This window comes from Sturnus vulgaris, chromosome 9 (assembly GCF_052056855.1).
Source record: "Sturnus vulgaris isolate bStuVul1 chromosome 9, bStuVul1.hap1, whole genome shotgun sequence".
In the NCBI taxonomy this organism is placed as follows: domain Eukaryota; kingdom Metazoa; phylum Chordata; class Aves; order Passeriformes; family Sturnidae; genus Sturnus; species Sturnus vulgaris.
The window spans coordinates 28,983,262-29,009,972 of NC_142251.1; the positions used below are offsets into that span (position 1 = coordinate 28,983,262).

Sequence of the window (26,711 nt, forward strand, 5' to 3'; positions counted from 1 at the left end):
CTCGGGCGGCGCTGCGGGACCGCGGCTCAGCGGCGGCGGCTCGGAGCCCGCGCCCGGCGTCAGTGAGTGAGGGAGAGAGGGCGTGAGGGAGGGAGGCGGCTCCGCGGGCCGGGGGGCGCGGGGTGAGCCGGGCAGCGCTGCCCGCGGCCTGCGCGGGCTGGGGCGGCGTGGGCTCCGTGGCTCGGCTGGGCTGGGCTGGGCTGGGCTGGGCTCGGGGTGGCCCTCGGGCCGGGCCCGGCGGAGGGGAGCGGTGCCCGTCCCGCAGGAGCTGAGTTGTGCCGCGGGCTCCGGGGCCGCGCTTTGCCGGCAGAGCCGTCCCTCAGCCTGTTGCTGCCCCGCGGACAGCGCGGTTTAAATGTCTTTATTTTGTGTATGCGTGTATGTGTATGTGCGTGTACGTTTTCCCCTCCTCCCCGGCTTCTAACGTGGGTTTAAGGGGATTAAATCGGATGCGGTCGGGGGGCTAAGAATAGCCTCGTCCACGCTGCCGTGCGGGTGTGAAGTGCTCGCAGGGGCCGCTCGGCGCTGCGGGCACACGGGACAGCCCCGGCGGGATGCGGGGATGGATGCGCGGAGCCCCGAGCTCGCCTCCGAATCGGTATGCGGGGCCCTAACCGGCAGGAATTGCCTTTCTTTATTTGCAGGAACCTGAGTAATTTGCAAATGTGGCAGACAGCAAGTCTGAGCTTATTCTTCATTAGCTAGCTCCGCTTGTGTGTCTGGGATAATGCTCCTAGCGTGTGAAATGAGGTTCTTCTTCACGTAGCCAAGCTGAGCTATAACAGTTCTGTAGTTTAATTTAAATCGTGCCCAAAATATTTTGCTTATTGTAGGATGCAAGGCTCCAATCTGACAGTTTCAATCTTCCAAAAATGACCTTATTCTTCCTAAATTTATTTTTTTCCACTCTTTTTAATGCTACTTGAGTTTATTTTAAGGTTTAATTAATTCTCATTCTGTCATTGCTTTTCCCATAGTTCAGTGGTTTCCCGTTTCTCACTCTGTTTCTGGAGGGGTAGAAGCCTGTGACTATCAGTGTGGAAGCAGAACACCTTTCTGTTCTTTTAATAGATTTTTTTACACAAAGTTAGGCTTATTGCTTTGAATAATAATTCAATTAAATGTATTTCTGAGTAAATAGCTACCGAAAATGAAATTGGGGCAAGCAATGCCCTTGCAAAAAGGGTTAATTTACATTAGAATTAGAAGTTAGTGGTTGAATATGAAAGGCCTGTGCAGTTTGCAACTGTTATTACTCTCAGAAAATGAATATTTGGAGTGGAAGTGCAGTGAGCATCAGGCAGCATCGTTCATCTTTGCAGATGTAGTAGCATTATTAGCATCCCTCTTACCTCAGGGGCACAGTTATCTTCAATTTCCAGACACAAGTTTTATCTTCTATCAAATTCTGGCTCTGCAGTGTAGCTGGTAAGCAGCGCTGTGCTCTTTATTAGGTGCCAGCCTGCCTTAAATCTCTGCTAAATGTGTGAGGGAGAGATACCTCCTGGCTCAGCAAGGAGTGAGAGTGAGTACCCTGTTACTTCAGATTTTTTTCCCTTTGGTAGAATAGTTTTAAGGATTCAGGGAGGCAGGCAGTTTGCTGACTTTATAATGTGTGTGTTCTGTTTGGTGAGGAATCTTTGTGCAGCCGTGGTGAAAATATTTTTAATGCTGGTGATGTTTTCTTCTGCTTTATTCTCTGCAGTCCAGGTGTTGTTAGTCTGGGCTGTGAATTTGGAACTGGTTAAGAGCTTAAAGGCACATTAGTACGTGGTTGTTTGCAGCTCTGTTCTCTTATAGAGATATTGAAGGGGGGAAAGAAGGTTCTTTTGATTCAGAAATCACCTTTTCTTTTTTCTCTTTTTTTTTTTTTTCTGTCTCAGGTCTTGAAGTGTAGGGTGAAGGTTTCTCTTCACAGTGCATGGACGGAAAGCCAATGCGCAGGTAAGGCACAAAAACAATTGTTCTTCTCTTCCCCAAATGGGATAAATCATGTAAGTTGGTTTTTTACGTGCCTGGACTGTAAAATGTTGTGTGGTTTTGTTTTTTTTCTAAAGCCTGGCTATGGGGAATCGGGAGATAAATAATTCCTCTTTAGTCCTTTCTTAAATGTATTTAGTTTTCAATATTTACAAGACCAGATGTCTTTCAGGAAGAGTATGGAAGACAAGTTACTGTAATTCTCCATCCCCTTTTCCACTTTCCCCATTTACTGTCCTATTTAAAATTCAGTATTTAATTACTTAGGTATTCAAACTGTGGAAAATAAGCTGCCTGAGAATAAATTCAAACGTGATTTCCAAAGGGCATTTTTTTCCCCCTTAACTAAAGGAATTTGGTGAGGCCTTGGGTGAAAAGGAGATTTCCTTTTCTAATTGTGGATGCCAGCTGCCTCAGTTCTAATGAGCTGGAGATGCAGCTGAAGTTTAATTCAGGGGAGTTCTTGCTGTGGTTGTTTCAAAAACATTCTCTCTCATATAGAGAAAAAGTTATCACAGTAATTCAGCACGATGACAGGTTTGCAAACAGGGTTCCCTGCTAGTTCTTGTTGGTTTTCCTTTCTTGATGGCAATCCCACGGCAGAATTTAACAGCAGAATCATTTCTGTACATGATTCAGGCTGTGTGGAAGCCAAGTTGCCTGAAGTTCTTCACCTCTAAAGGAATTGCTTGCTTGCTTGGTCTGTTTGTGCTCTTTGGGATGTTGAAAGAAGGAAAACTTTATTGTGGGCAAATCTGTAAACACTCGTGTAAGAGAAGGCAAGGTTTTAAACCATAGATTAATATATAGAGCATTTTTAGCCACAGAAACCATTAGCCTGGATTCTGTGTGAGAAGGCAAGAAGTAAGTAGTCACTTAAACCTTCGAAGAATGGCATGATGTCGTTTTAATTAAATGAATTTTAATAAATTTAATTTGCTGTGCCACTGCTGCAGTTCAGCAGTGAGTAAACCTGGGATATGACAGGGACATCACTGAGCCCGGGTATTGTGCTGCATTTTTGCTAAGATAAGGAATGTGGTTTGGTCAGTGAGGAGCTGTATGTGACTGTTACAGTGAATTCCTTTTCCTCCAAGATGGGTTAAATAGCAGATGAGCTGTCTTTCACTGTAGCCTTCTTCTTTGGAGATTGTTTAAATCTTAACCAACATAAACCCGCAGCTTTTTAGGTTTTGATGTTGTGCTCCATTTATCAAGATGTTTTTGCAGAATGACATGGAATTGGTGACTAGCTTGGCTTGTGTTGTTGTTTTCTCCTTACTTTTTGTGTTCCTGATAGGGAAACTGAGGTTCTAAATTTGTTTCTGTGCCTGCTGTTTTCTGCGTGTTGCACCATGGCAGAGAATTCATGCTGGAGTTCGTGTGTCTGTTTGGGAGTTTGTGGCCTTGGACTTGTTATTGTGGAAGTTCTGTCTGCCAGTCAGACAGAACAGTTTTAGTTTTTGTGGTGGGCAGCAGCACAGAGCTGAAGAAGTGGAGGATTTTTATTATTGCTGCAGCCTGGCCTGACAAGCACATCTCTGCTGTGAGCTGTGGACTCCAGTTCTTGAATACACTTGCCTTTTTTAAGGGCCTCAGTGTGGGTTGTTAAAATTTCTGTTTGTTCTCCTCCTATTGCCTGTCTTAGCAGAAAATGATAAAAGGTTCCTGATTGGATTTTGGGCACAGATCTTCCTGTGAACTCCAGCTAAGCAGATGGCAGAGCACTTTCTTTTATCCTTTTACTCAGGGCTCTGAAGCCAATTTAACACCCCCACATGAGGGTTGTGCTAGGTCCTGCACCAAGAGGGGAGTGGGGCTTGGCCAGTAGTGGGTTAAAAAACACAGTGAGGTGGTATCAAATGTGTACAGCATTCAGAGGGGAGGAGGAACAGCTTGAACAGACAAGGAATTCCAGCTATTCCTGTCAAGATTATAGCAGGGAACACGAATTGCTGCTGCAAACAGGATTTACCCTGCATTAGGAATGAAGGGTGGTTGGGCCAGGCTGTTCTTGCTTTCTCTCAGGGAGAAGCAAGAGAATGTGGCTTTGCTGAAGGGAAAAACAAGGCAGCAGGGAGCTCTCAGTGAAGGGCACAGTCCCACAGCACCCAGACAAGGAGGGCAGAGCAGATCTGATGGCCAGGGCCAGCCAGGAGTCCTGGACTCCTCGGGCAGGTAGGGATGAGGAAGGAAGCAGGGAAATCAGCTCAGAATGGGTGGGTGCACAGTCAGATGCAGACATATCTTTAACTTAGCTCAGGCATGAGGGCTTGAGCAGCTCCCAGACAAAGTGGGGAAGCTCTCCCAGCTCTTTCTCACCCAGCTTTTTCCTGGCAGCCTTTTCCCAGCTTGCAGCAGTGCTGTATCAGAGCAGGCTTGAGCAGCCAGACCCGGCAGGAGGAAGGAGGCTTCAGATCCTGATCATGCACTCAGGAGCCAACTACCTGGACATAGTTCTTGCCTAAAACAAACTACAAAAGGCTCAGGAAGGTTTTGGAAGACTCCAGTAATGATCTCCTCTTTCAGAGTATGGGCATCCTCGGTTTCACCCTGACTGGGATATTTTCCTCAGTCAGGGTGAAACTGAGTTTTCTGGGCTTGGTCAGTAAAAAGTCAAACCAAGCAATGTGATTAGGGGCAAATACACCAGATTCTTGCTGTTTTCCTTTTGTGTAATGTAAGATAGTATTTCAGCTAGGTTTATCTGCATGTTTGCATATCTTTGTTGAGAAAGTATACTGAAACCTTGCTAGGCAAGAAAATGAATCACTGGTATTTTTCCTGATAATCAGACTTTTAGCTAACTTAATTCCGAGAGTACTGATGCTGCAATAAAGCATTTCCATTTACTTGGTTGGCATGTTGTGGTGGGGACTTCTCTTGCCAAAAGCTGGGCCAAATCAATGGCTCCTCTTCTTGCAGTTCTGTAATGACTGTAGGAAATATTTCTTAATTTGAAATCAAAGCATTGACAGAAGTCACTACCCATTTGGTTCGTTATTTTTATTTGCTACTGAAATCCTCTCCAGATATGTATGATTTTTTTGGATTTCAGCTGATGTTTTTAGCCTGAGACAGGTGCTTTGTAAGCCTTAGGTCAGCCTGTTGTTTTCTGCTGAACTGTGTTAAAGCTTGTTTGTAATCTTGTGCTAAAGCACACATTGTCTTTAAAAAATGCAGATTTGAAAGTTAAGATGCCCTTATGACAGCATGGGAGGGGATTTTCTTCCCTAGATGTGTGTTGCTAGGTATTTTTTGAACTTTGGGAGGAGCTGCTGTAAGGATGGATGTCTCATAGATGCCCCTGTTAATGAATGAAGTTTTGGGCACTGGTGTAGTGGAATAAAATGGAGGCAGAGCAGCCTGTTTATTTAGCTGACTTAGTGTTGCAGGCTGCCTGTGTTCCCATTTGTACTTCTCAGCAGTGTGCTACAAAAACTGATCCTTTGTCAGCCCTTTCTTAATCCCATTGTATTTGCTGATTTCCCCAGCCCTGCATTTTGGTGGAAGCTAATCCCAGAATATCTGCATAGCTGGGTGTGAATGTTTTATCCGAGCACACACACATTTCCTCTGGATCCTCAGCCCTCCTTAATCACCCCGGCTATTCAGGAGCAGCTCTGACTTCTGTGTGGGGGGAGGCAGCTCCCCTGCCATGTGAGAATCAAGTGCTGCCTTCTGTCTTTCACACCTCTAAGCTACTGACTCATCATTTCATTCTCTGTGCATATTTATGCATAATGCACTCATAATGCAGTGGAATTATGATCCTTGTGGAGACACAAGCCAGCAGACGTGTCCTTTAAATTCACACTTCTGTGCCTGTGTGTAGCAGCAGCCCACCGAGCTTCACATCCAGCATCTGGGTTGATCCAGCTTGGAAATTCTTAAGCCAATTGATCATTGGCTTCTGCACCACCCAGAGATAAGTTATGGATGAATCAGGAACGCTCTGTTTGGTTGTTACTCTTTTTTCCATCCATTCAGTCTTCTTTAATCATTAACCAGCACTTTCTCCCCAGGAGTAAGGAGGCTGGGTACAATGCAGGCTCTCAGATAAATGCTGGTGGGAACAATGCAGGAATGACTTCAGTTCTTGCTAACCAGATGCCTTTTCAGTGAGTTAAAAGATGTGTTCAGCAGGGCCTCGTTGGGGCAGAAAAATCCTGTTCTGTCCTGGCTAGGGAAGACAGGGCTAAATCTGCCTAAATCTGGCCAATTAATCCCATGGCACAAGATGGTACATCCCATTGCCCTGCCTTGGCAGGGAGTCTCAGGCTGTGGGATTGGCAGGAATATTGTGTATTTCTTCTGGCAGCATGACCTTAATCTAATCTATCTGTGCTTAGAACCTGTGCCATTCTGAGGTCTGCTTTAGGGCTGTTTTTAGTGGGAGATGTCTTTGAGGAAAACCTACAGGTGTGACAGAGGGGTTGTGTGCTTTCCAAAAGGATGCCCTGTCCTGGATGTGCACCATCTCTTCTGAGCTGCAGTTACATGAAATGGGTTTTTATTTGAAGAATGCTTCTTCTGTGCTTTGACTGACAGCCTGGTCAAGACAAACTGTCCAGAAGTGTAGTAGCATGTGTCTTAAAAGAGCTCTTATTGTGTTCTTATTGTTCTTATTCTTTTTCTCCTTCTGAGGGTTGGTTTGACATAGTTCAAAACGCTTAATACACAATAAAATCGACTTAACTTGCTTAGCAAGAGCCAGATTCTACAGGGGAATGTTTGTCACCACCTTTCTCCATCTTTTGGTAGAGGGATTAAATTACTTACCTTCTGGTCTTGGCTGCTAAGGACTATGAAAATAAGCCAATTAGGTAAATTAATCTTCAGCAGAGGTTTCTTGGGGTTTTTGTAGGGGTACCATTAATTGTGGTTTGTGTGTATTGCTGCAAAGGGAGTTTAATTTATGCATTGTTTGTGAGGAACTTGGCAGAGCTTTGGGAATGATTGTCAAACCCCCAAAGGTGAGTTTGGGTTGTGAGGGACAGGAGTGGGTGGAGGACAGTGAGAGGCAGTGTAAGAGCAGAAGGATTTCTCAGAGGTGTCAGGAAAGCAGAACGGTGATGGATGTAAAAAAGATGGAGCAGGGATAAAAACCCAAGACATTTAAGGTGCAGAGGCTGAGCAAGAGCAAGCAGCAAAACCCAGAGGGGAGCTCCAGCTGGATCTGTGTAACTAAGATAGGAGGAAGAGGTAATGGTCTAAAGCATCTGAATATGATGATCAAGGAGAGGGTGTGGAGGGAATGGGAAAAACAGGCTAAGATTCAAGTGAATAATTTGAACTGCTGCAAGGAGACTGGTTTCCCAGTGCTTAGGAAGTGCATTTTACATAATAATGAGGGGAAAGGATGTGAGGTGTGGTTTTTTTTCTTTCCTTCAAGTCTACTGCAAATTACATTGAGCCATGGCAAAGCTAAGCTTGATTTCTTTTTAACTCTTAATATGAATAGTGAGGTAGTGACAGCTCACAAATGCCAGTGCACCAGGGAAAAGCTGGTAGTGGCCAGCATGTTTTGGGTCTTTCAGTACATCTCCAATGGCCATAAACCGTCAATATTCTGATATTTTGGTCAATGTTTAATTGCTCTAAGTGATGATTTTCCTTTGATGTGGGAAGAGGCAGAAGTTTCCTGGTTTTTCATTAATTGCATATGGTACTGGGAAGATACTTACTGTGTTTCCCCTCTATGCCAGTAACTTAGCTGACATGTTCTTAAGTGATTCTTCTCCTCTAGAGTTCTTCCTTTTTTGGTAGGTTGATAGTGGTGGATACTTGTTTTATCTTTTTCTTGTTTGATTTGATTTGGTTTGGTTTGGCCTGCCTTCTGCCATTCTTGGGGAAGATTAACCTTCTTTTGACACCTGTCAGGGAGGGTGGATTGGAGTCAGGAGCCTCCATAACTCAAAAACAATTGAAGAGGTGATGATTAAAATGGGTATTCTGTGAACCTGAAAGATGCTCGTGGTAGTCTGCAGGCCATCTGGAGCTCCCAAAGTCTGTGTGACACTTGAGCGTGTTCAGACATTACAGTGATGAGTGACCCCATTAAAAACGTAGGTAGAAGAACAGGGAAGTTTGGTTAAATCGCAGAGCTGAAACTCTTTGCAGTGGAAATCCATCTCCAGCTCTGTCAAAGAAAACTCCAGCCCTTGACAGCGGACAAGTCAGCTGATCTGTGCTTTGAGTCACTCTGTGAAATGGGGATAATGTGCCTTTACCCCACAAGGCTATGGTGAGGTTCAGCTCATAAATATGTATGTGTAGCTGGATATTACAGCCGTGTGTCATCGAAAGCATATAAAAATAGCAATAAATAGAAGCCTGCTGCAAGTTGGCATTTGTTTACTTCTAAGCCAGCTTTGGTTGGAGATGGATTCCTCTTTCATGTGGTCACGTGCTTGTTTTCACGCCCCGGCGTGGACTCGCGGGCCCTGCCGGTGCTTGGCGCTGGCCGCGGAGCTCCGGAGCGCGGCTGCCCCTGCGATCCCTGACCATGGTGCTGTATTTTTATCTGCTGCGCTGCAGGTGTGCCAGCACTCGCCCAGGAGAGACCGGAATGGACGTGACCAGCCGCTGCACCCTCGGAGACCCCAACAAGCTGCCCGAAGGCGTGCCGCAGCCCGCGCGCATGCCCTACATCTCCGACAAGCACCCCCGGCAGACCCTGGAGGTCATCAACCTGCTCAGGAAGCACCGGGAGCTCTGCGATGTGGTGCTGGTAGTGGGGGCCAAGAAGATCTACGCCCACAGGGTGATCCTGTCGGCCTGCAGCCCCTATTTCCGAGCCATGTTCACCGGGGAGCTGGCGGAGTCGCGGCAGACCGAGGTGGTGATCAGGGACATCGACGAGCGGGCCATGGAGCTGCTCATCGACTTCGCCTACACGTCGCAGATCACTGTGGAAGAGGGGAATGTCCAGACCTTGTTGCCTGCTGCTTGCCTTCTCCAGCTGGCCGAGATCCAGGAGGCCTGCTGTGAGTTCCTCAAGAGACAGTTGGACCCTTCCAATTGCCTGGGCATCCGGGCTTTTGCTGACACTCACTCGTGCCGTGAACTGCTGAGGATTGCTGACAAATTCACACAGCACAACTTCCAGGAGGTAAGGAGCTGCAATTGTAATGTGAAATACATCAACATGGCCTGTGAGAGCTTTCAGCAACTCTCAATCCTGCCTTTACAGCTGCTCTGTGCCCTGATGGTGATGGGTGCCAGATGTTAAAAAAGGACAGAGGGCTGGCAGGCCTGTGTTGTAGCAGTGGTTTGTGTTTGATACAAAGCATTTCTTCCCTGAAAGATGTGTGGTCAGTGCTATGTGGGAGGCAAGGTCGTGGGTGCAGTTGGATTTGGCCTTGAATCTGTCGTGCCTGCACAGTGGTGTGACATTCCACTCCTCTTTCAGAAATACTCTGGATGCTACATGGATGGAGGGGAGGCAGGTGTTAAAAGTGAGGACAACACATCAATATAACCCAAAAAATCTGATGTTGAGCTCCGGGATTGGAAAAGAGGGTGTTTGGGGAAGCATGAGGCTGCCTCAGGGGAATCTTCAAATCCCTTGTTGTAGCAGAACTAGAGTTTTGCATCTGTTATTCAGCAGAAGCTGTCTGAAATTAATTCAGATGTGTAATATTGTAGCTGACCTTTATAAACTCAAGTTTCTCATCCTTTGTTGATTTTGCCTAGACTATTTTTTGGGGAAAAAAATGCCAGCAGCTGGTTCAGAGAAGGATCAACATAATAATTAAGGATTGTGTGAGCAATAGTCAGAGTGGGTCTTTACTGAACTGCTGTAGAAAAAGCTCCTCTTGCCACCAGCTTCACAGGGAGATCCTTTCTAAAGAGAGGAACTCCTGGTGCTAATTCAGTTTCCCAAGAAAAGCAGCAGTATGGAAGTGCTGTGAGTGATGGCAGCTTGTCTCTCATGCAAGAAGCAAATTGGAATTGTATTAATTTTCATTGTATTAATTGTATTAATTTTAAGAAAAATCTTTGCAGGAGCAACACAAGAGAACATGACTGTTGGACACAATGAAGACAGTTCTTGCTATCTAACTGTGGACACAACATCAGCTTCCTGCAAAAGCTGCAATTAAATACATCTTTTCTAACCAAATAGAATTTGCATCCAAATAGGATGAGTTTGTTTTCTGTAGAACTTGGTGGTTTCCCAAACCCCTACATTTTAGCTGGCCACTTCATGTGCTCTGTGCTTGCTCTGCACTTCTTTTCTTCTGCTTTTTTTTTTTTTTTTTTTTTTTGGGAGGGGGGACAAGACGCTATCCAGATGGTTGTTTATTTTCAGTGCTTAGTTGTTTTACTGGTTATTAGATCTTGTTATTACATGAGTAGGGCATGCTTACAAGCCTCTAAATAACATTTTATCAGCTTGACAGTTTTGTTTTAAAATGTTTTAGCACTAATACTTGCAGCTGGCTGTAAGAGCTGCTTGCTATGGGCTTCTTTTCTTTTGCAGTCCCTTGAAGACAACTTTCTGTCTTCCTTATCCCTGTTAAAGCACACAAAGGCAAAAGAGAAGAGAACACTATTCCTCGAAGATGATGCAAATTATAACTGACTTAACTTAAACATAGCCTCTGGAGATAAGAACACTATTTCTTTGGCCTGGGCAAGTTTTGGTGTCCATTTCAGTGCCTCAGGAGTTCTGCAGCTCTTCATCCTTCATAATCACTTCTTTTGCTTCCACTGTTTCTCTGCAGACAGATGTCAGTGGTGCTGCTCGTTGGGATTGTATTCCATTCTGGCAGTATTTTCCATCTGGAGAGTGGATTGGTGATCCCTGGGGGAAGCCAGGCACTTGTCTATTTAACCATCCTCCATTGTGGAGGTTGAAAACTGATAAAAAATTCGCCTTCCTGTGTGGAGGCTGCATGGTTGTCATTCCTCCAAGCTGGCAGAAAGAAACGTGAGCTGGGAATTTCCTGGGTGGCAATGTGAAATATTAAGCAGCAGGCACCAGGCCAGCCCATGTAGTTACTCTGAATGCTGTTTGGATTGCTTTGTGCCCTCTGCTGTGCTAACCTCTGCTTTTTTAATTTTTATGTGTATTGTTGCATTACATCATTAACTTCTTGGTAAAATGTTTTTTCAATTTTTTCCATTCCTCCCAATTTAATTTGTTGCCTATAACCCCTAGTGGATTTTGTGCATGTAATGTGAAATGGTTCTGTTAACAACTCCACTATATAAGAACAGCCTTTATATTTTTAGGGTTTTTTTGTCTCTTGACATTTGTGTGAAGGGAAAAATCATATTTATGGGTGGAAAACTTGTGCTTTTATCGACAGACAAAAATTGCACTCCATATTCTATAGTCTGACATGAATTCTTTCTGTTTGTAAAAGCACTGATATCTAGGAATGCTGCAGAGGAAGTGTAATCCAGCCAATTCTTGTCCACTAAGCAAGTCAGTCAAGTAGATCATTAATATTAGTCAGGTAATTATGAGTGTCCTGATAATTAAGCCTAAATAAGCCAAAGCATTTTAAATAATGATTTGTTTTACTATGTAAACTAACAAGTTACACAGTAGTAATAATTTGGTTTAAAGAAGTGCTTTGAGTGCTTTGAATTTCGTGAGGCCTTCAGTGCAACTGGGTGTCCTGAGGGTCAAAGGGAGAGAATGGATGAACATCTTTAACTCAGGAATTTCCACAGCTGCTGTTTTCAGACTCTGAAGCTGCATTTAAAAACCATCAGACTAAAGTTTACACATAAGCTTTGTTAGAGGGAGACTATGGAAAAAAACTGATAAAGATCTTTAGTGACCAACCCATTTCCTACTTAAATGCTGAAGGAGTGTGTGGGCCAACCTCGTAGTGGCCTTCACTGTCCCCAAAAGCTCAGGGTACCCAAGAACCAAGTCTGGTAACCGATCTCATTGTCCACTCGATTATTTTTTAACAATATTTTCTGTCGTCAGCAACTTGACGGTCGCTGCATATTTGTTCCGTGCCCTTAGATAACTTCTTCAGGTAATTAAAAGGACTGCACAGCTGATTGCTGTTGAGATGATCGTGTCAAAGGGTGTTTTTCTTTAATTTATGCAGCAAATCATGAAATAAGTCACGGAATTCTCATGTGGTCACGGATGATAAGGACAAACCAGCGTTCAGTTATCTTCTGTCCCTGAACCTTTTGGAAATTGCAGGCTACAGACTGGGAGTGCTTGCAGGGAAGGCGAGCTGGCAGTTATCAGTCAGGCCATTTCTGCACTTTTAATTTTGATTCTTGCACCTTTCCCATCTATCTGCCTGGTGTCCGTGCAGGAGCTGTGGTGGTGTGTGAGCTCCTAGGGCAGTCTGACTGACTCATGCTGTGTGAGCAGTCCTCCAGCAGCAGCCAAGGCCTCCTGAGAAACTTGGTTGCTATCTTGGATGCTGAAGGAATTAATGTGTTTGTCAGTGGCTTGACTTTCACAAGAGATCAGTCCTTAGGGGCTCTGGAGGCTCTGATTCCCTCTTTAGTGCATCTCGACTACTGCATACTCCATGTGTATATTTAGAGCAAATGAAAGAGGCAGGATCAGATGAGTCTCCTGAAATATTTTCTGTTCTGCCACAAATCAGGCTTTCTGTGTTCTCTGCAATGCCTCTGGTAACTTGTTTGAGACTCTTATTTTTGTGCTCTGTTTTGCTTTCCTTGTGAATCTCTGCACTCCAGTGCTGCTTTTTAGTCACGTATTTATTGCAGTTTTATTTCCGCTTTATGTGTTAGACACGGCAAACAAGGAGACTCATTTTAAAGAAAGGCTTTGTTTTTCCTGAATTTTGAAACCTGATCAGTGCCTCCCGTGGTTTAACCCTTTGAAAGTGCCAAAGACTGTAAAAGGCATGCCCATCTAGAAGTGTCTTGTTGTGTTGCTGGGGGCTGCGTTCTGCCCTATGCGGAAAACCCTTCACGTATGTTGGTACTGATGGGGATTTGGCTTTTTACTGGGTCAGTCCGTGAAGTGCTGGAGTGGTGAGTGGCTCTGATGCTTTGTCCTTATTCCCTCCCTTTTCCCTCTGCCTTTCCCAGGTGATGGAGAGCGAGGAGTTCATGCTGCTTCCTGCCAACCAGCTGATAGACATCATATCCAGTGACGAGTTAAATGTGCGCAGCGAAGAGCAGGTGTTCAACGCCGTGATGGCCTGGGTGAAGTACAGCATCCAGGAGAGAAGGCCCCAGCTGCCACAGGTAATCTTGGGCACAGTGACATTCCAGGCTGCTTTTTCTAGGGGGAGATGAATGAGGGATGGTAGGGTGGTGCCAGAGCACTTCTGAGTGATATAAAGCCACTGAAATTCACTCTGACTCCCACCTATGTTAGGTGACTTGCACTGTCCCTTCATCTAGGCTGGCCAGAGCCTTCATTAGGGGATTTGTTGGATTGTTTCCAGGTAGGACTTGCCAAACGAGCTCACTCCAGCAGTCTGTCCAGATAAACCTGCCTGCACTGCTTGGAGAGTCGTATCAAAACCACAGTGGAAAAGAAAAGGCTTGTCTTGCTTTGCGGTGCTTCTTTTAGCTCTGCTGCTTGATTTGTGCCTCAGCCCTGACGATGTTACAGTGGAGCTTGTCAGAATGGTTTTGTTGGAATGTGATGCTTCATCTAAGCCAAGGCATTTCACGGAGCAGAACCCATTCTGACAAAGCTGTCAGCCCAAAGCCTCTGAAGTCTCAGGCTGGCTGATCAAAAGAGGTGAGCATCTGCCTGCCTCACTGCTTCTGCTTTGGAAAGAGACATTAAATGAAACTTTATTTACTGGAAGGCTTTTGAAAATGGTTTTAAGTAAACAAACCAAACTGGAAAAAGCTGCTCTTCTCAAGGCAGCTTCTAATGCTTTTATAACTGTTTGCTTCTGTCTATACGTGCTTGGGCCTTTAAATTCTAAACCCTTGTGAAAGACGTGTTGTTTCTTACTGTTCATTTACTCTGTGATACCACTCAGGTTTAAGAGAGCTAAATGATAAAACCACTAACTTAATTAGTGTTCAGGCAGATGTCTTGTCATCTGTCATTTTCTAAAGGTTTTCAGCTGTTAATAGATCCAGTGGATTGTCTCTTTCCAAAGGCTGATTTTCTGCTGGGTATCTAAACTGGGATACTGAAAAGGCAAATGTGCTGTGACACAAGCTGCATTTAACTAAAATTCTGTTGTTTTCCATTTGGCTTCTTGCATCTCTGGTTTCACCATAGGTGTTCTGGTTTGTATTTTAGGTCCTACAGCACGTCCGCCTGCCCCTGCTGAGTCCCAAGTTTCTTGTGGGTACAGTGGGTTCTGATCCACTCATTAAGAGCGATGAGGAATGCAGGTAAATCTCCTGAGCCATTTACAGAATTGGATTATGTTGTCCTCTGAAACTGTGCTCATTTGTCACTGGTAAAAGGGTGATGCCTCACAATTTTATCTTTGGCAACTGGGAGGATAGGAGAAGCAAGAAAAATAGTTTTCTATTTGCATAAAAGTCGCTGGTGTACCCTGGAAATGGTTTTGTTTGTTCTTTCAAGTTTCCAATTAAATAGCAAACTTTGAGTGTGCAGTTTGACTGCTGGTGAAAGACCTTTCAGTGTATTGATTTTCATTTTGCCTTTTTTTTTCCCCCACTAGTCATGGCGTTTTACTGCAGCTTAGCTCTCACATGGCTTTCCTGATGATCTTAGTGGGATCTGAAGTAGTTTTTCTATGTAGAATGTCTGCACTTTGATAACTGAATTGATCTCTGGGATTAGAGTCTGCTCTTTTCCACAAGAATAATACAGGGAAGTTGTAATTTCTTATGAGGAAGGTATGAGTCTCACCTTCTGGTTCTACAGAGCTCTGTATCATCCACAAAGCACATGGTTTATCTTGTGCATATTGTAAAGAAGTTCAGGGCATAGGCTAAATTGTTCTCTTCCTGAATAAGCATTCATACTGGGGGAATTCCACATTTGTAGAGGGAAGGAGGACTTTTTTGCTCTTTTTTGTTTTGTTCAAGGGTTTGGAATATTAGGATTAGTCCAGGTGGCAAGTCATGAATGGATGGACAGTGTGAGCTGGCCAGAGCTGATGGAGAAAATACTCATCAGAAGGGTACTATCTCCATCTATTGGTCATGTGTGTATTATGTACTTGTGTGCTTTCCAACTCCTGTTCTCTTGTGAGAGAAGAGAACCACTGACTGTTAAGTTTTAGCTTGAGGCAGGCTGGATTTTTCTTTTCTGCACAGTAAGCCTGATAAATCTCTTGTAATTTTTTTTTTAATCCGTCTTTTTATAGCAAGCTATATCTATTATTAACTCTGGCCAAGCAGTGGTGCTGGATTGTTGCTGTCACTGTGTCAGTGGCTTGTAAACAACTGAGGAGTATTTAGGTGACAGCGTGCGTTTGACCGGAGCTGTTCATGCTCTTCTCATACGACTGGTGAATACCTGAGCTGCATGACTAGTGCTGACTGCTCTTCCCATCAGTTCTGATTCTCCCCTTCTCCTGCGACTGAGCTCTGGGGCTTAATATTTCCCTGTCTTGCACAGGGATCTGGTGGATGAAGCCAAAAACTACCTGCTGCTGCCCCAGGAGCGGCCGCTGATGCAGGGACCGCGAACGAGGCCGCGCAAACCCATCCGCTGTGGAGAGGTGCTCTTTGCAGGTGTGTGTCCCTGCACGTGTGTGTGTGTGCTGTCACCAGGAGGTGCTGGAGGGTCTAGAGGGGCTCTGTGAGGAGGGCTGAGGTCACTTGGTCTGTTCTGCCTGAAGAAGAGAGCGAGAGGAGAGCTCACAGCTTCCTTGTGAATGGAAGAGGAGGGGCAGGCACTGATGTCAGCTCTCTGGTAACCAGCAATAGAGGGAATAGCCTGGAACTGTGTCAAGGGAGGCTTAAGTTGGATATTTTATAAAGGTTCTCCACCCACAGTAGAGTCTGGCACTGGACCTGACTCCCCAAGGCAGTGGTCACAGCACCAGGTAGGACAGAGCTCAGGAAGCATTTGGACAACACTCCCAGGCACATGGTGGGATTCTTGGGGCTATCCTGTGCAGGGCCAGGAGTTGGACTTTGATCCTTCCAACTCAGGATATTCTGATTCTATGTATTTTTCCCACTAGCTTAGGCCAGGAGACTCCAGGCAGGATTTTCTGGTGTTCTCATTAAGTCTTCACAAGCTATTTCTGCTGTGACCTGTGCATTAATATTTGAAAGTTTGAGTTAACTTAGCTTTCTTACGTGGTTTCTTTGGTGCTGTGAATGCCGTAGCACTTCCAAACTTCAATCCATGCTCTTGGAAAATCTCATTTTATTTTGTAATTACAAACCTCAGGAGGGATGACTTAGAGATGAGTCTGAGGGGGTGATTTGTGCCAGGAGCACAGGCAGTTTGTGTTTTTGTGACCCTGTTTTTGGTGTTTGGCTGCAGTGGGGGGCTGGTGCAGCGGGGACGCCATTTCCAGCGTGGAGCGCTACGACCCCCAGACCAACGAGTGGAGGATGGTGGCTTCCATGAGCAAGAGGCGCTGTGGTGTTGGAGTCAGTGTCCTGGATGACCTCCTCTATGCTGTGGGAGGCCATGATGGCTCCTCTTATCTTAACAGTGTGGAAAGGTAGGTCTCTATAAAGCCCCTGTGCACAGTTTCAGCTCTGGATATTTAAACCTGTGTGCAGCCCCTTAGGTGTGAGTTCATTTTGGCATTTCCTCCTGCCTTGCACACCCCTGGTGCAAAACACATTGTGTCACATTATCCCCAGATTAATGGGACCAGGAGGTGGACCTGGGTGTATTGTTGGAAGGAGTGGTGATCCTGGTTAACCTTCCTTGCAATTGTGGGTTTGATTTTAGTGGTGTTGTTGAGGAAGGTGAGGTTACAGGGAGCATTTCATAGATGCTGAGGGAAAGATCCTGGAATTTTATTGTGAAACAGCAACCTGAGAATTAAGGAACCTTGGCACATAGACAGAAGGAAAATAGGTCAGTTTTAGGCCTGTGAAAGATTAAAGTCAAACAAGTTTTGCCAAGCTTCCTATTTCTGGGAGATGCACAGGGCAATTCCCATGCCTGAAAGCCACATGACTCAGGCTCTCCTACTACTCTAAATCTTGGCCCTGTAACAAACCCAGTGAGCTGTACAAATACCTCCTCCCACCTCGAGCCTCCCCTTCTTCCCACCTATCTCCTCGAATGCTCCCAGCTTCCCAAATCATGACCCTAGTGTTGTATCTCCCACATCCTTCACTTCCTTGCTATGCACTATATTTCTTTGTCTCTGGATTCCCAAGTCTATCTTGTTCCTCCATATTTTATCTGGAAGTTCCAGTGCTGGCTGAGTTCCTGTGTGAGCAGCAGGGAACAGAGCAGAGTTAACTCTGGCTGCTGCTCTTTGCTGCAAGCTCCCACACGCCAGCCAGTCTCTCTCAGGAACCTGAACCTTTGATCTTCAGTTTGATTCATCCCAACCTGCAGTTTGAACATCCCTGGAATAACATGTACTGGATGCATTGTATCACTTCAAGGCTTTTATCCAGCTTACAGAGCTGTGTTGCAGTTGAAGGTCAGGATGGGCAAGTTTCAAGTAGAGCTCCCAAGCATGGGAGAGTCTGAAGCAGATCTAGGCAGGTAATTTGTGCTGTTTGGTGTGGTTTTTTTTCCAGGTATGATCCAAAGACCAATCAGTGGAGCAGTGATGTGGCTCCCACCAGCACCTGCAGGACCAGTGTTGGAGTAGCAGTTCTTGGAGGTTACCTCTATGCTGTGGGTGGCCAGGATGGTGTCTCTTGTCTCAACATCGTAGAGAGGTACTTTCTAATTACAAAAAACGAAAAAAAGTGGGGCACAGCAAGAAAGAGGATCTCTTAGAGGGTGCAGCTGATGCAGACAAGCTGGAGAGGAGATAGGAACTGTACAAATCTTACAGGGATTTTTGTTTGGGGACAATAAAGTCCATCTTCCTGCCCCTTTGTGAAGATGTCAGCACTTCACTCGGTTCTGGTGTTTTTTCTTTTTCCAGATATGATCCCAAAGAAAACAAATGGACTCGAGTGGCTTCCATGAGCACCAGGCGCCTGGGAGTGGCAGTGGCTGTGCTGGGAGGCTTCCTCTATGCTGTGGGAGGCTCTGATGGAACATCTCCTCTCAATACTGGTATGCCTTTTGCTGTCCCTTAATCCCAGTCAGCGTTTGTCCTGGTCCTGGGAGCCTGTCATGTCCCCAGATGACTGTTGAATATTTTAGTGATCAGTTTGTGGAGGTTTTTTTCTTCTTTAAATATTATTTGGCCATACAGTAACTCACTCTCCAGACTTGCGAGCCCCTATTACCTCGTTGTGTGTCATATTTTTACTTTCTCGATGCTTCATTTGGCAGTATGTCCTGAATACAAGGCTTTGATTGTTTGCATAGCAGTTGCAAGCACTTTTTTAAAATTCTTGCAGCAGCCATTTTTGCTGTAGGAAAGAAGGTACCAAAGGTAAAACTGCTGCAGGTCAATTTGTAGCATTGAGTGAAGATCTGAGTGTGACTGATGCTGGAGACAAGAGAGAGACTAGCAGGAATTCTTTGGAAGAAAGGAGAGAAGAAATGGGTTCATGGCGTTTTTGGTGGGTGGAAATTGGGTCCAAAAGTGCTCTACCCACTGCCTGCCCACCCTGCTGACCAAAGACCTTCCCTTGCTCCGCAGTGGAACGTTACAACCCCCAGGAGAACCGCTGGCACACCATAGCCCCCATGGGCACGAGGAGGAAGCACCTGGGCTGTGCCGTGTACCAGGACATGATTTACGCCGTGGGAGGCAGGGATGACACCACGGAGCTCAGCAGTGCCGAGAGGTACAACCCACGCACCAACCAGTGGTCACCCGTGGTGGCCATGACCTCCCGGCGCAGCGGGGTGAGTGCCACGCCTTCGGTTTGAGCTTTCACATTTCCCACCTTCTCTACTGCACTGGTGTGTGACTCTGAACTTCTTATGGGTTGTTATTAGCAAGTTCTCCTCACACTTCAGTTAGACAAAACTATCTTTTTCCAACCCAAAAACCAAGGACACCACTGCAGCCTCATGTCCAAAAAGTGTAGACAGCAGCAAATTGAGGAGAGCAATTGTTGGAACCCTGGAAACTGAGAGTTTTAGACTTTGTGCTGACAGGCACTGACCTCCAGGAAAATACTGCTTTTGACCTGAGGAGAAGGCTTTCAAACTTGAATGATAGATCTGGGATCACTGGTGCATAGATGAATAGAAGTGTGTACTATCACATGGTGGAAGAATTTGGAATTTAAGGTTTTAGAATATAGCAAGATGGAGGTTTTCAAGCAGAGGTTTCTTTCTTCTTTGCCACCTTCTTCATGGGTCTAGGTGGGATCTTGTTTAATTGGATAGAAAAATCTGCATTGTGGGTCACGGGTGATTGGTTATTGGGTTAAAAGTAAAAATAATTTAGGTGTTAGTTCTTAATTGGACAGATTGGCCCTTAAAAGGCCTTGTAGAGAGAGAGACACATGCCCATTTCCAGCCTGTTAACTAGAAATGCTGTAGGACCCACTGTAATATAGATAAGAATTAATAAACAAGCAATCCGGGAGGACAGGACTTCATAACCTGGAGGTGGAATTGGACAATGAACCCCAATATGGAAATGGACTAAAACTTATAAAAGTGTGAGAACCTGGGACTCGGGGTCCATCTTGGGGTCCATTGGGCAGAGCCACAGCCAGGCTCTTGCACTGGCCAAGGTGAATCCTTGGAAGGCCTTTTAATAAATCCCAACTTTATTCCTTTAACACTGTCACTGTTCCAGGGAGCCTCTCTAGGCATCAAGTGGGGCTTGGTGGGCTCGTCCATGCCACACATCACCGTGTGGGGACAGCATGGGACAGAGTGTCAGTCTGCTTGTGGGAGGGCTCAGGGCAGGGTGGCGCTGTCACTCTTGTTGTGGGCAGAGCACAAGGTGAAGTGTCAGTCTTCTCATGAAGCTCTCCTGCTTCGTCTGTGTCTTCACCTCTTTACTGTGAGGGGAAATGTTTGCAAAAAGCTCTCTAGCAAGACTAGAGGGTGAAGAGATAGCCAAATCACACCACAGGCAGCTGTTTAGGATGGGGAAATGAGTCATTTGAGAGGGTTTTGAAATATTTTTGGGCCTTGATATGTGGTCAACTAAGCCTGAAGCAGAGGAGCTTTTAGGTGACATAGCTGTACTTGGTATGAGATACCATTAAAGAACACTATCAAATTGGTATCTGGATCTCTGGATGAATTAGGAGGTGAAAACACCCACTTGCTCAGAGGAAAAAGCTGGGAAACTGGGTTAGCATGTGTTTAGATACATATTCCCAGCAGATTCTCATTGCCTTGGGGAATGTGTGGGAGCAGGGTTCTTGGGCTTTCACTTGGGCTGTTGCCTCTCCTCCCTGAATCCTGTGAGTGACAGCAAGTTCCCAGCAGCTGCTGATCGTGGTGCTCTCTTGTGAACAACAGATTACTGCAGTGTTTTCAGTAGTCATCATGGCTGGGGAGATAGAAATGATATGGTTGTTTATCATTAGATATTGGATTGTGTGTAAAGAGAGGATGAGTTCTGTGTGTGTTCCAGTGAGGCAGGTATGAATCACACTTGGAGCAACCACTGGGTTTGGAGGCAGAGAACACATATTTATTTCTGTTCTCCAAGCACACAGTGAGCTATCCTCTTTTCCAACACTGTCCACTTTAGTTCTCATTAGACACTGACTTTTTATCAGCTGCTTCTGTATTTGCTTTCTACAGAAACTGCTAAACACATACAGCTGTATCTGCAGCTCTTCTGACTTCCTCAAAGCCAAAACAGGGACCATTTTACATTGTACCTTCCTTTTTCTCTGTTACACTCCATGTTTTCCACTGGAAGTGATCATGTTTTTGATGTTCCAGTGATTCTGTGCTTCTGCAGAAAGGCTAAATAGAAAATCTGGAGGCCAAAGTGCTTACAGATGGTCCAAACCCCAGCCTGAGATGTTTGGGACCAAGGGCTTAGCTGTGGTTCTGCTACTTTAACCAAGTGTTGTGGGCTGGTAGATACTCTTCTTGGGGAAGAATTTCAGTCCAGAACATAAGTTTTGTATGAAAAGAGTTTATAATCTTATGTATTTATCATCATTCAGATGGTTCCACTTCTTGTAGCTGTCAATAAGGGGAGCCCTCTGCTTCTTCTTTGAGAGAGTCTCTGTTCTGAGATACATATTTAATTTTCCACATCTCATTTTTTAGGGTATTTTGTTTGTGCCATGCCCTAAAGAAAATTTCCCCAACCCTCTGCTGCAGACTGCTTTTCACCAAACATGGTTATTAAATAGTTTTATTAATATTTTCAGTTTAACCCTTCTTTTCAGGACATCCCAAGTAAGTAGCTGCTTTGTGATGGCTGTTTTGCAGGTTGGCCTGGCCGTGGTGAATGGACAGCTGATGGCAGTGGGGGGCTTTGATGGCACAACGTACCTGAAGACCATTGAGGTGTTTGATCCAGATGCTAACACGTGGAGGTAATTTGAATCTGTGTGACAATCAAACAGTGAAATCCAGCTGGAGCTGTCCCAGGCACCACAGCAGAGAAATTGTGTGGGGTAGAACCATCACAACTCTCCCATTCTGGCTTCTTGCCTTGCAAGAAAGAATCAACATTTTGAAAAATATCCCAGTATGTCCCTTCTCTTCATTTTGGGCTGAGTCTTTCCTGCTTCCCAATAAAACTGAGCTTGTCCTTAGTAGGAGGAACTCACAGCCACCAGGCAGAGTTTGGCCCAAGAGTTTTCACTTCTTGCTTTCAAGCTGAGGCAATGATTTCTGAATCCTTTTGGAGGAGCTGAAACACTTCAAGTACATGATGTTATTCCCCTTTAAATCAGCAAGACTCAGCCACTGGAAAAATGTCCAAGCTGAGACAAATAATATGAAATTGCTGATCAAAATATACACTGAACAGAAAAAAAAAGAGGAAAAATAGCCTTTCCAGTCATAACTATACTTGAAAACAATTGCTTGTGTATTTATTCGCAATTAGCATAAATTATCAAGCTCCTGTGGTTATTTTTGATGCTGTGGTAATCTGGCAAGGGTGGGGAATAGAAAGAAATCAATGTCCTTATTCTTACTAGTGACAGTAGTAGTTTAACCCTTCACTGGTAAGAATGGCTGCTGTCATGAGCAGCAGGGGAGGAATTTCCCCTCGTTTGGTGAGCCATGGATCCACAGGATCTTTAACTGCTGAGGAAACCAGTTGAGGAGAGAGTAGTCCATTGATCAGCTTCCTTAGTGCAATGGTTTCAGCTACTCCCTGTGACAGTTCAGAGTTAGGAATTACTGCCTGGCAGGCATTCACACAGTTTGGGAGATTATTCGAGGTATTATTAGCCTGTGGTTTTTTTCCCCACTGAACTCAATATAGGTGACCAGCTTCTGTGATCTTCCCTTTCTTTTGTTTCATTTGTATCTTGAAGATATTTTTTTATTTGTGCAGCTTGACTGAGAAACGATTCTGATGCAGTTTGGCTTTAGCAAAGCTGTTTGGAGAACTTGCTTCTCCTGTTCCTGCAAGCAGACTCCAGTGGCACAGAGGGGAATATGGAGCTGGAGTCTGTAGGGATCTGATATCCCTATGAAATGCAGACAGCTTTGCAGTCAGCAGATGGTGCTTGGGATGTGTTAGATCTTGGTTGGATCAGCTGAATGTAGGGGTTTAGAAATATAAATTAAATTAGTTGAATTGTGAGGACTGAGCCTAGTCCTGTGTCACCCAAAATGTAGCCTAAGGTCAGCTGCAGCCTACCAAGTCTTTTTCTGTCTTGCCCATTACTAGACAGGGAGCAGGAAGTATTTATTTGAGTAACAGAAATTTGGTGTCAGCAGCAGTTCCTGTTCTGAGAGAGAAAGGCATGAACAAATACAGCTGTTTACTTGTCAAGTGTGTAATGTGAGAAGCAAGGCTCACTCTTTAAAAGTTTAGTAAGGATAAAAGGGACTGTACACAGCACTGGGCTGCTTGGCAAATTGCCAGAGGCACCCAGTTAAACTTTAAACAATTTTCTTACATACTTTTTCATTACATTGGTTAAATGCATATTCATGAGGATTATACATGTTCAGACATTCCTGTGAGTTTACATGTTCCGGGAATTCTTTTGCTTGGCTGGGCCTTTCACTTGTCTCTGTGCCATCCTGTAGATGAAATTCATAATTTTATTTCTTCTCAAGGCTCTGTTCTGTTGTTTGACACTTCCTGATAACCTGGAGGGTTGGTGGCAAATCCCTTGCATTTTTTTTCTCTTGGTGTTTATTTTCCTGGCTCTTTTCAATGTTATCTTATCATTCAGATGAGATACTCCACAAGTGCATTGATCAACATTGCTATTTCACACAATATTCTGAGTTATTCTTGCCACTGACAGTTAGTTACACAAATAAAAGCATTTAACATTACAACACATGGTCCTCATTTTAATATTTTGTGAAAGGCTAAGCTATATTTATCACACTACTACATAGTGCATTGACTACAAAAACTTACTATACTAAAGCAGTTAGAAGTGGTTATGAACAGTACTATATCAAAATCGATGTGATTAATAATAATTTGTGAAAGCCAACAACTCTATAGTTATTTATAACATGTAAGGTCGATGCTCCACAACTACTTCTTCAGGGCCCACTTTAAGCAGACATTAATGGTGATAACATGGGATGGTTCAGTCTTTCCTATGGCAGCTGCCAAGGGTTGGTGACCCAGTGTGTGACCCTGGAATGTTGTCCCCATGGAAGATGTGACCCTGGAGTGTTGTCCCCATGGAAGATGTGACCCTGGAACATTTTCTCCACAGGTTGTACGGCGGGATGAACTACCGGCGGCTGGGCGGAGGCGTGGGAGTTATCAAAATGACACACTGTGAATCTCATATATGGTAAGCTGCCAGAGGGAGGGAGTCCCCTGCCTTCTCAATTCCTAGAAAAAAAAAAAAACTGAAGAGACTTGTTGACACTGGACCTCTTTGCAGCTCTAGTATGCACGGTCTAGATCCAATGTAACTCTTTGCCGGTGAACTCTTTCTATGGAATTATAAAAATTGACTTCAGTGAGAGTGTGCCCAGCGGGAGACCACGTTGTCAGACTCCAGGGAACCACTGGACAAAAGTAGAAGTGTTGCTTATGTCCGTATTTTTTCTAAATAGTTCTACATTTTTTGAACAAACCAAACTGTAACAGTTATTGTAGCGTAAAGGATGCTGATGTAGAGCCTACACTCTGTACTGGGAGTCTGGCCAGGAGGAGGGATTCCTGCTTTCCCTCCTGCTGTGGGAGCAGTGGATGTGGCAGCTGTTTGGTGGGCGAAGGAGAAAAAGTGATACAGAAAACATTGCTTTTGCCTTATTTACAGAGAGCTTCAAAAAAAAAAAAGTACTTGACCTGCAAGGTGCCACCTTTGCACAGAAGCTTTTCTGTGCACAGAGTATATTTATTTTTTCATTTGATTTGTATCATGTATTTCCTTTGTATCGCTCACAGCGATGATTCCAGCTTTTTATAGACATCTCTGTGTGTGCATATATATATATGTATTTTATATATATATATATGTATGTGTTTTGCATTTTGAGCAGCTGGTGGTTTGGGCAGGGCCATGTCCTGCCAACTACTGTGGTTCCAACCCTTGTGGTATGATTTGGGGTCTCTTAGAGGACAGGAGAGCTGCGAGGATGGGTGCCCTGAGTATCTTTTCAGAACTGGAACTCTCATTGTTCGACTGAATCAGTGAAGTGCCCAAAAAAGGTGAGAGGAAAAGGATTTCAAATAATGCCTATTTACTGTACAAAAGTTCATCTTTCCTCTCTCCTGTGTGTGAAACTGTGCTGGTTTGAAGGAAAACCGGCGGGAGGAATTAACCCCACCCAAATACCTTGTGAGAGATTCCAAATCGGAGTTACAACTCAATAGAAAGATTACAATACATGCATACATAAGTGAATACAGAAAGACTGGCTTAAAACCAGTCCTGATTAAACGGTGGTTGCAGTCCCTTTGGAGCAATGGATGAGGTCTTGTCAAACGTGCTGGTCCTGTGGAAAGGCCTGGTCCTTCTCTAGTGGTGGTGGTTGTGTCCAAGTCCCCAGCCCCCAGATCAGTGACCTTTTTTTTAAGTCCAGGCAGGGATGTTGAGTCCTTCCCCCGGGGCAAGGGATTTCCCAATGGAATGTTGGAATCCCATGAGTCATAGGATATTTTGGAGAGTCCTTGATGGCCCATTGGCAGAGATGACCCCTCTTAGGCTAGGTGTAGTTGTCACTTTGTGTAGGCAGAGAACACTGCACCCAGCTCGCAGCTGTTACAAAGGACCCACCCCTAACAGTTCATCAGGAATAGTGCAGATGGGTGTGGAATTCAGTTTGGCTACACCCACACTGGTACTTTCTCCTGCAACCACTGACAGAACCTAAATCCAGCTAGTTCTAGCTCACTTCTAAAAGCCTTTTTCCTCTCTGTTGCCTGCTCGATATTAGTTCCTGACTGAAGCAGGGTGCAAGTATCATCTGTTAATTCTGACACCCACTCCTAGTCTTGCTGGAAGAGCAGACCCGCAGTCAGCTCCTTCCTGCTGGAAAAAAAGCTCAGACCAGCCTGACATCAGCTGCCCTCTTGTCTGTGTCTGTAGAATTCCTGACCATGATGGACGGTGCCCTCTCTTCGAGTGATTTTTGTGCACTTTGCCTGTGCATGGGTAGAGCAGGGAAAGGGGTGAGGCTCATCTAGGAGTTTGGAGGGGAAGGGCTGTTTGCTGGCACTGTGAATAACTGTGGAGTCACCCAGGGGTGGGGGGAGAGCAGGGAAAAACTCAAGACTCAACAGTTCTGTTTGTACTGTAATTTCTATTGAGTATGGAAGAATGACCTTTTGCACCTGATCTAACTGTGGACCTTACTAAATTTGATTTTGAAAACGAGGATTGTAAATTCTTGAGATGAAAAAGGCAGCGCTGACATCTTAAGTTCTTTTAACTTCATAGTTTGATTCCTGTAACTCAGACTTTAATGTGCTTGAATATAGTAAAAAATACACTACAGTCATAAACGGGACATTAAAACTTTTTTAAAAGCCCCTTTCCCCCTAAAGGTCGATATTCTTGTGTTTACATATGAAGATCATTTGCACCTTTACAAGGAAAACAAGTATTCTGTAAACAAATGTTTACATGTATCATTTATGCTTTTTTCTAGCATGAGTAACTTGTATAAATAGTGCTATCTTAATAAATTTCTTCTACGCTGTTCTTGGTTTGTTCCTTGGGGTTGAAAGCAGTGGGGGGGATGTTTTTCTGTGGTTTACATGGACAAAGATGCTGGAGGGTTTTTTTCCAGATAAATCCCAGTAAAAGAGGCTTAAAACTCTGCTGTTTATTGTTAGCCTTCACATCACTCAGAATCAGCTTTTTCTGAAAGGAAGCATCTGTACTATCTGGCTAAATCTTATCTCTGCTCAATTAACTGCATTTATCAATGAGGACAACACAAGGAAGAGGTTAAAAGAGGCTATAAGAATTTAGGTTTTCAGGGATGATTTATGCATATTTGTTGGAAAGATCTGAGGATTAGATTTAAAACTTAGCCCTAGATGTAACAGTCCTATTTTCAAACCAAATACAGGTGCCAGTTATTTCCAGACCTTGTACTCCTTTGTCCAGTGCTCTCCTGACTCCAGATAGCAGATATGAGATATTTCCAAAAAGGAAGC

At 44.6% G+C, this 26,711-nt stretch overlaps 1 protein-coding gene across 3 annotated transcripts; it reads left to right on the top strand.

Annotated features, from left to right (window-relative positions):
* On the top strand, positions 1-26,248 carry KLHL20 (kelch like family member 20). 3 transcript variants are annotated; one of them, XM_014874808.2, is made up of 13 exons: positions 1-62; positions 1,884-1,944; positions 8,521-9,094; positions 13,033-13,191; positions 14,216-14,310; positions 15,512-15,627; positions 16,391-16,574; positions 17,620-17,763; positions 17,976-18,109; positions 18,645-18,853; positions 21,371-21,477; positions 23,809-23,889; positions 23,983-26,248. In XM_014874808.2, the coding sequence occupies exons 2-13, from the start codon at positions 1,922-1,924 to the stop codon at positions 24,011-24,013; spliced, it is 1,857 nt and encodes a 618-aa protein (XP_014730294.1). In that variant the 5' UTR covers positions 1-62; positions 1,884-1,921; the 3' UTR covers positions 24,014-26,248. The 3 variants fall into 3 exon arrangements, with proteins under 3 accessions (XP_014730294.1, XP_088026433.1, XP_014730293.1); XM_088170307.1 differs by lacking the exon at positions 1-62 and adding an exon at positions 582-598; XM_014874807.2 differs by lacking the exons at positions 1-62; positions 1,884-1,944 and having other exon boundaries at positions 8,489-9,094.
* The last annotated feature ends 463 nt before the right edge of the window (positions 26,249-26,711 follow it).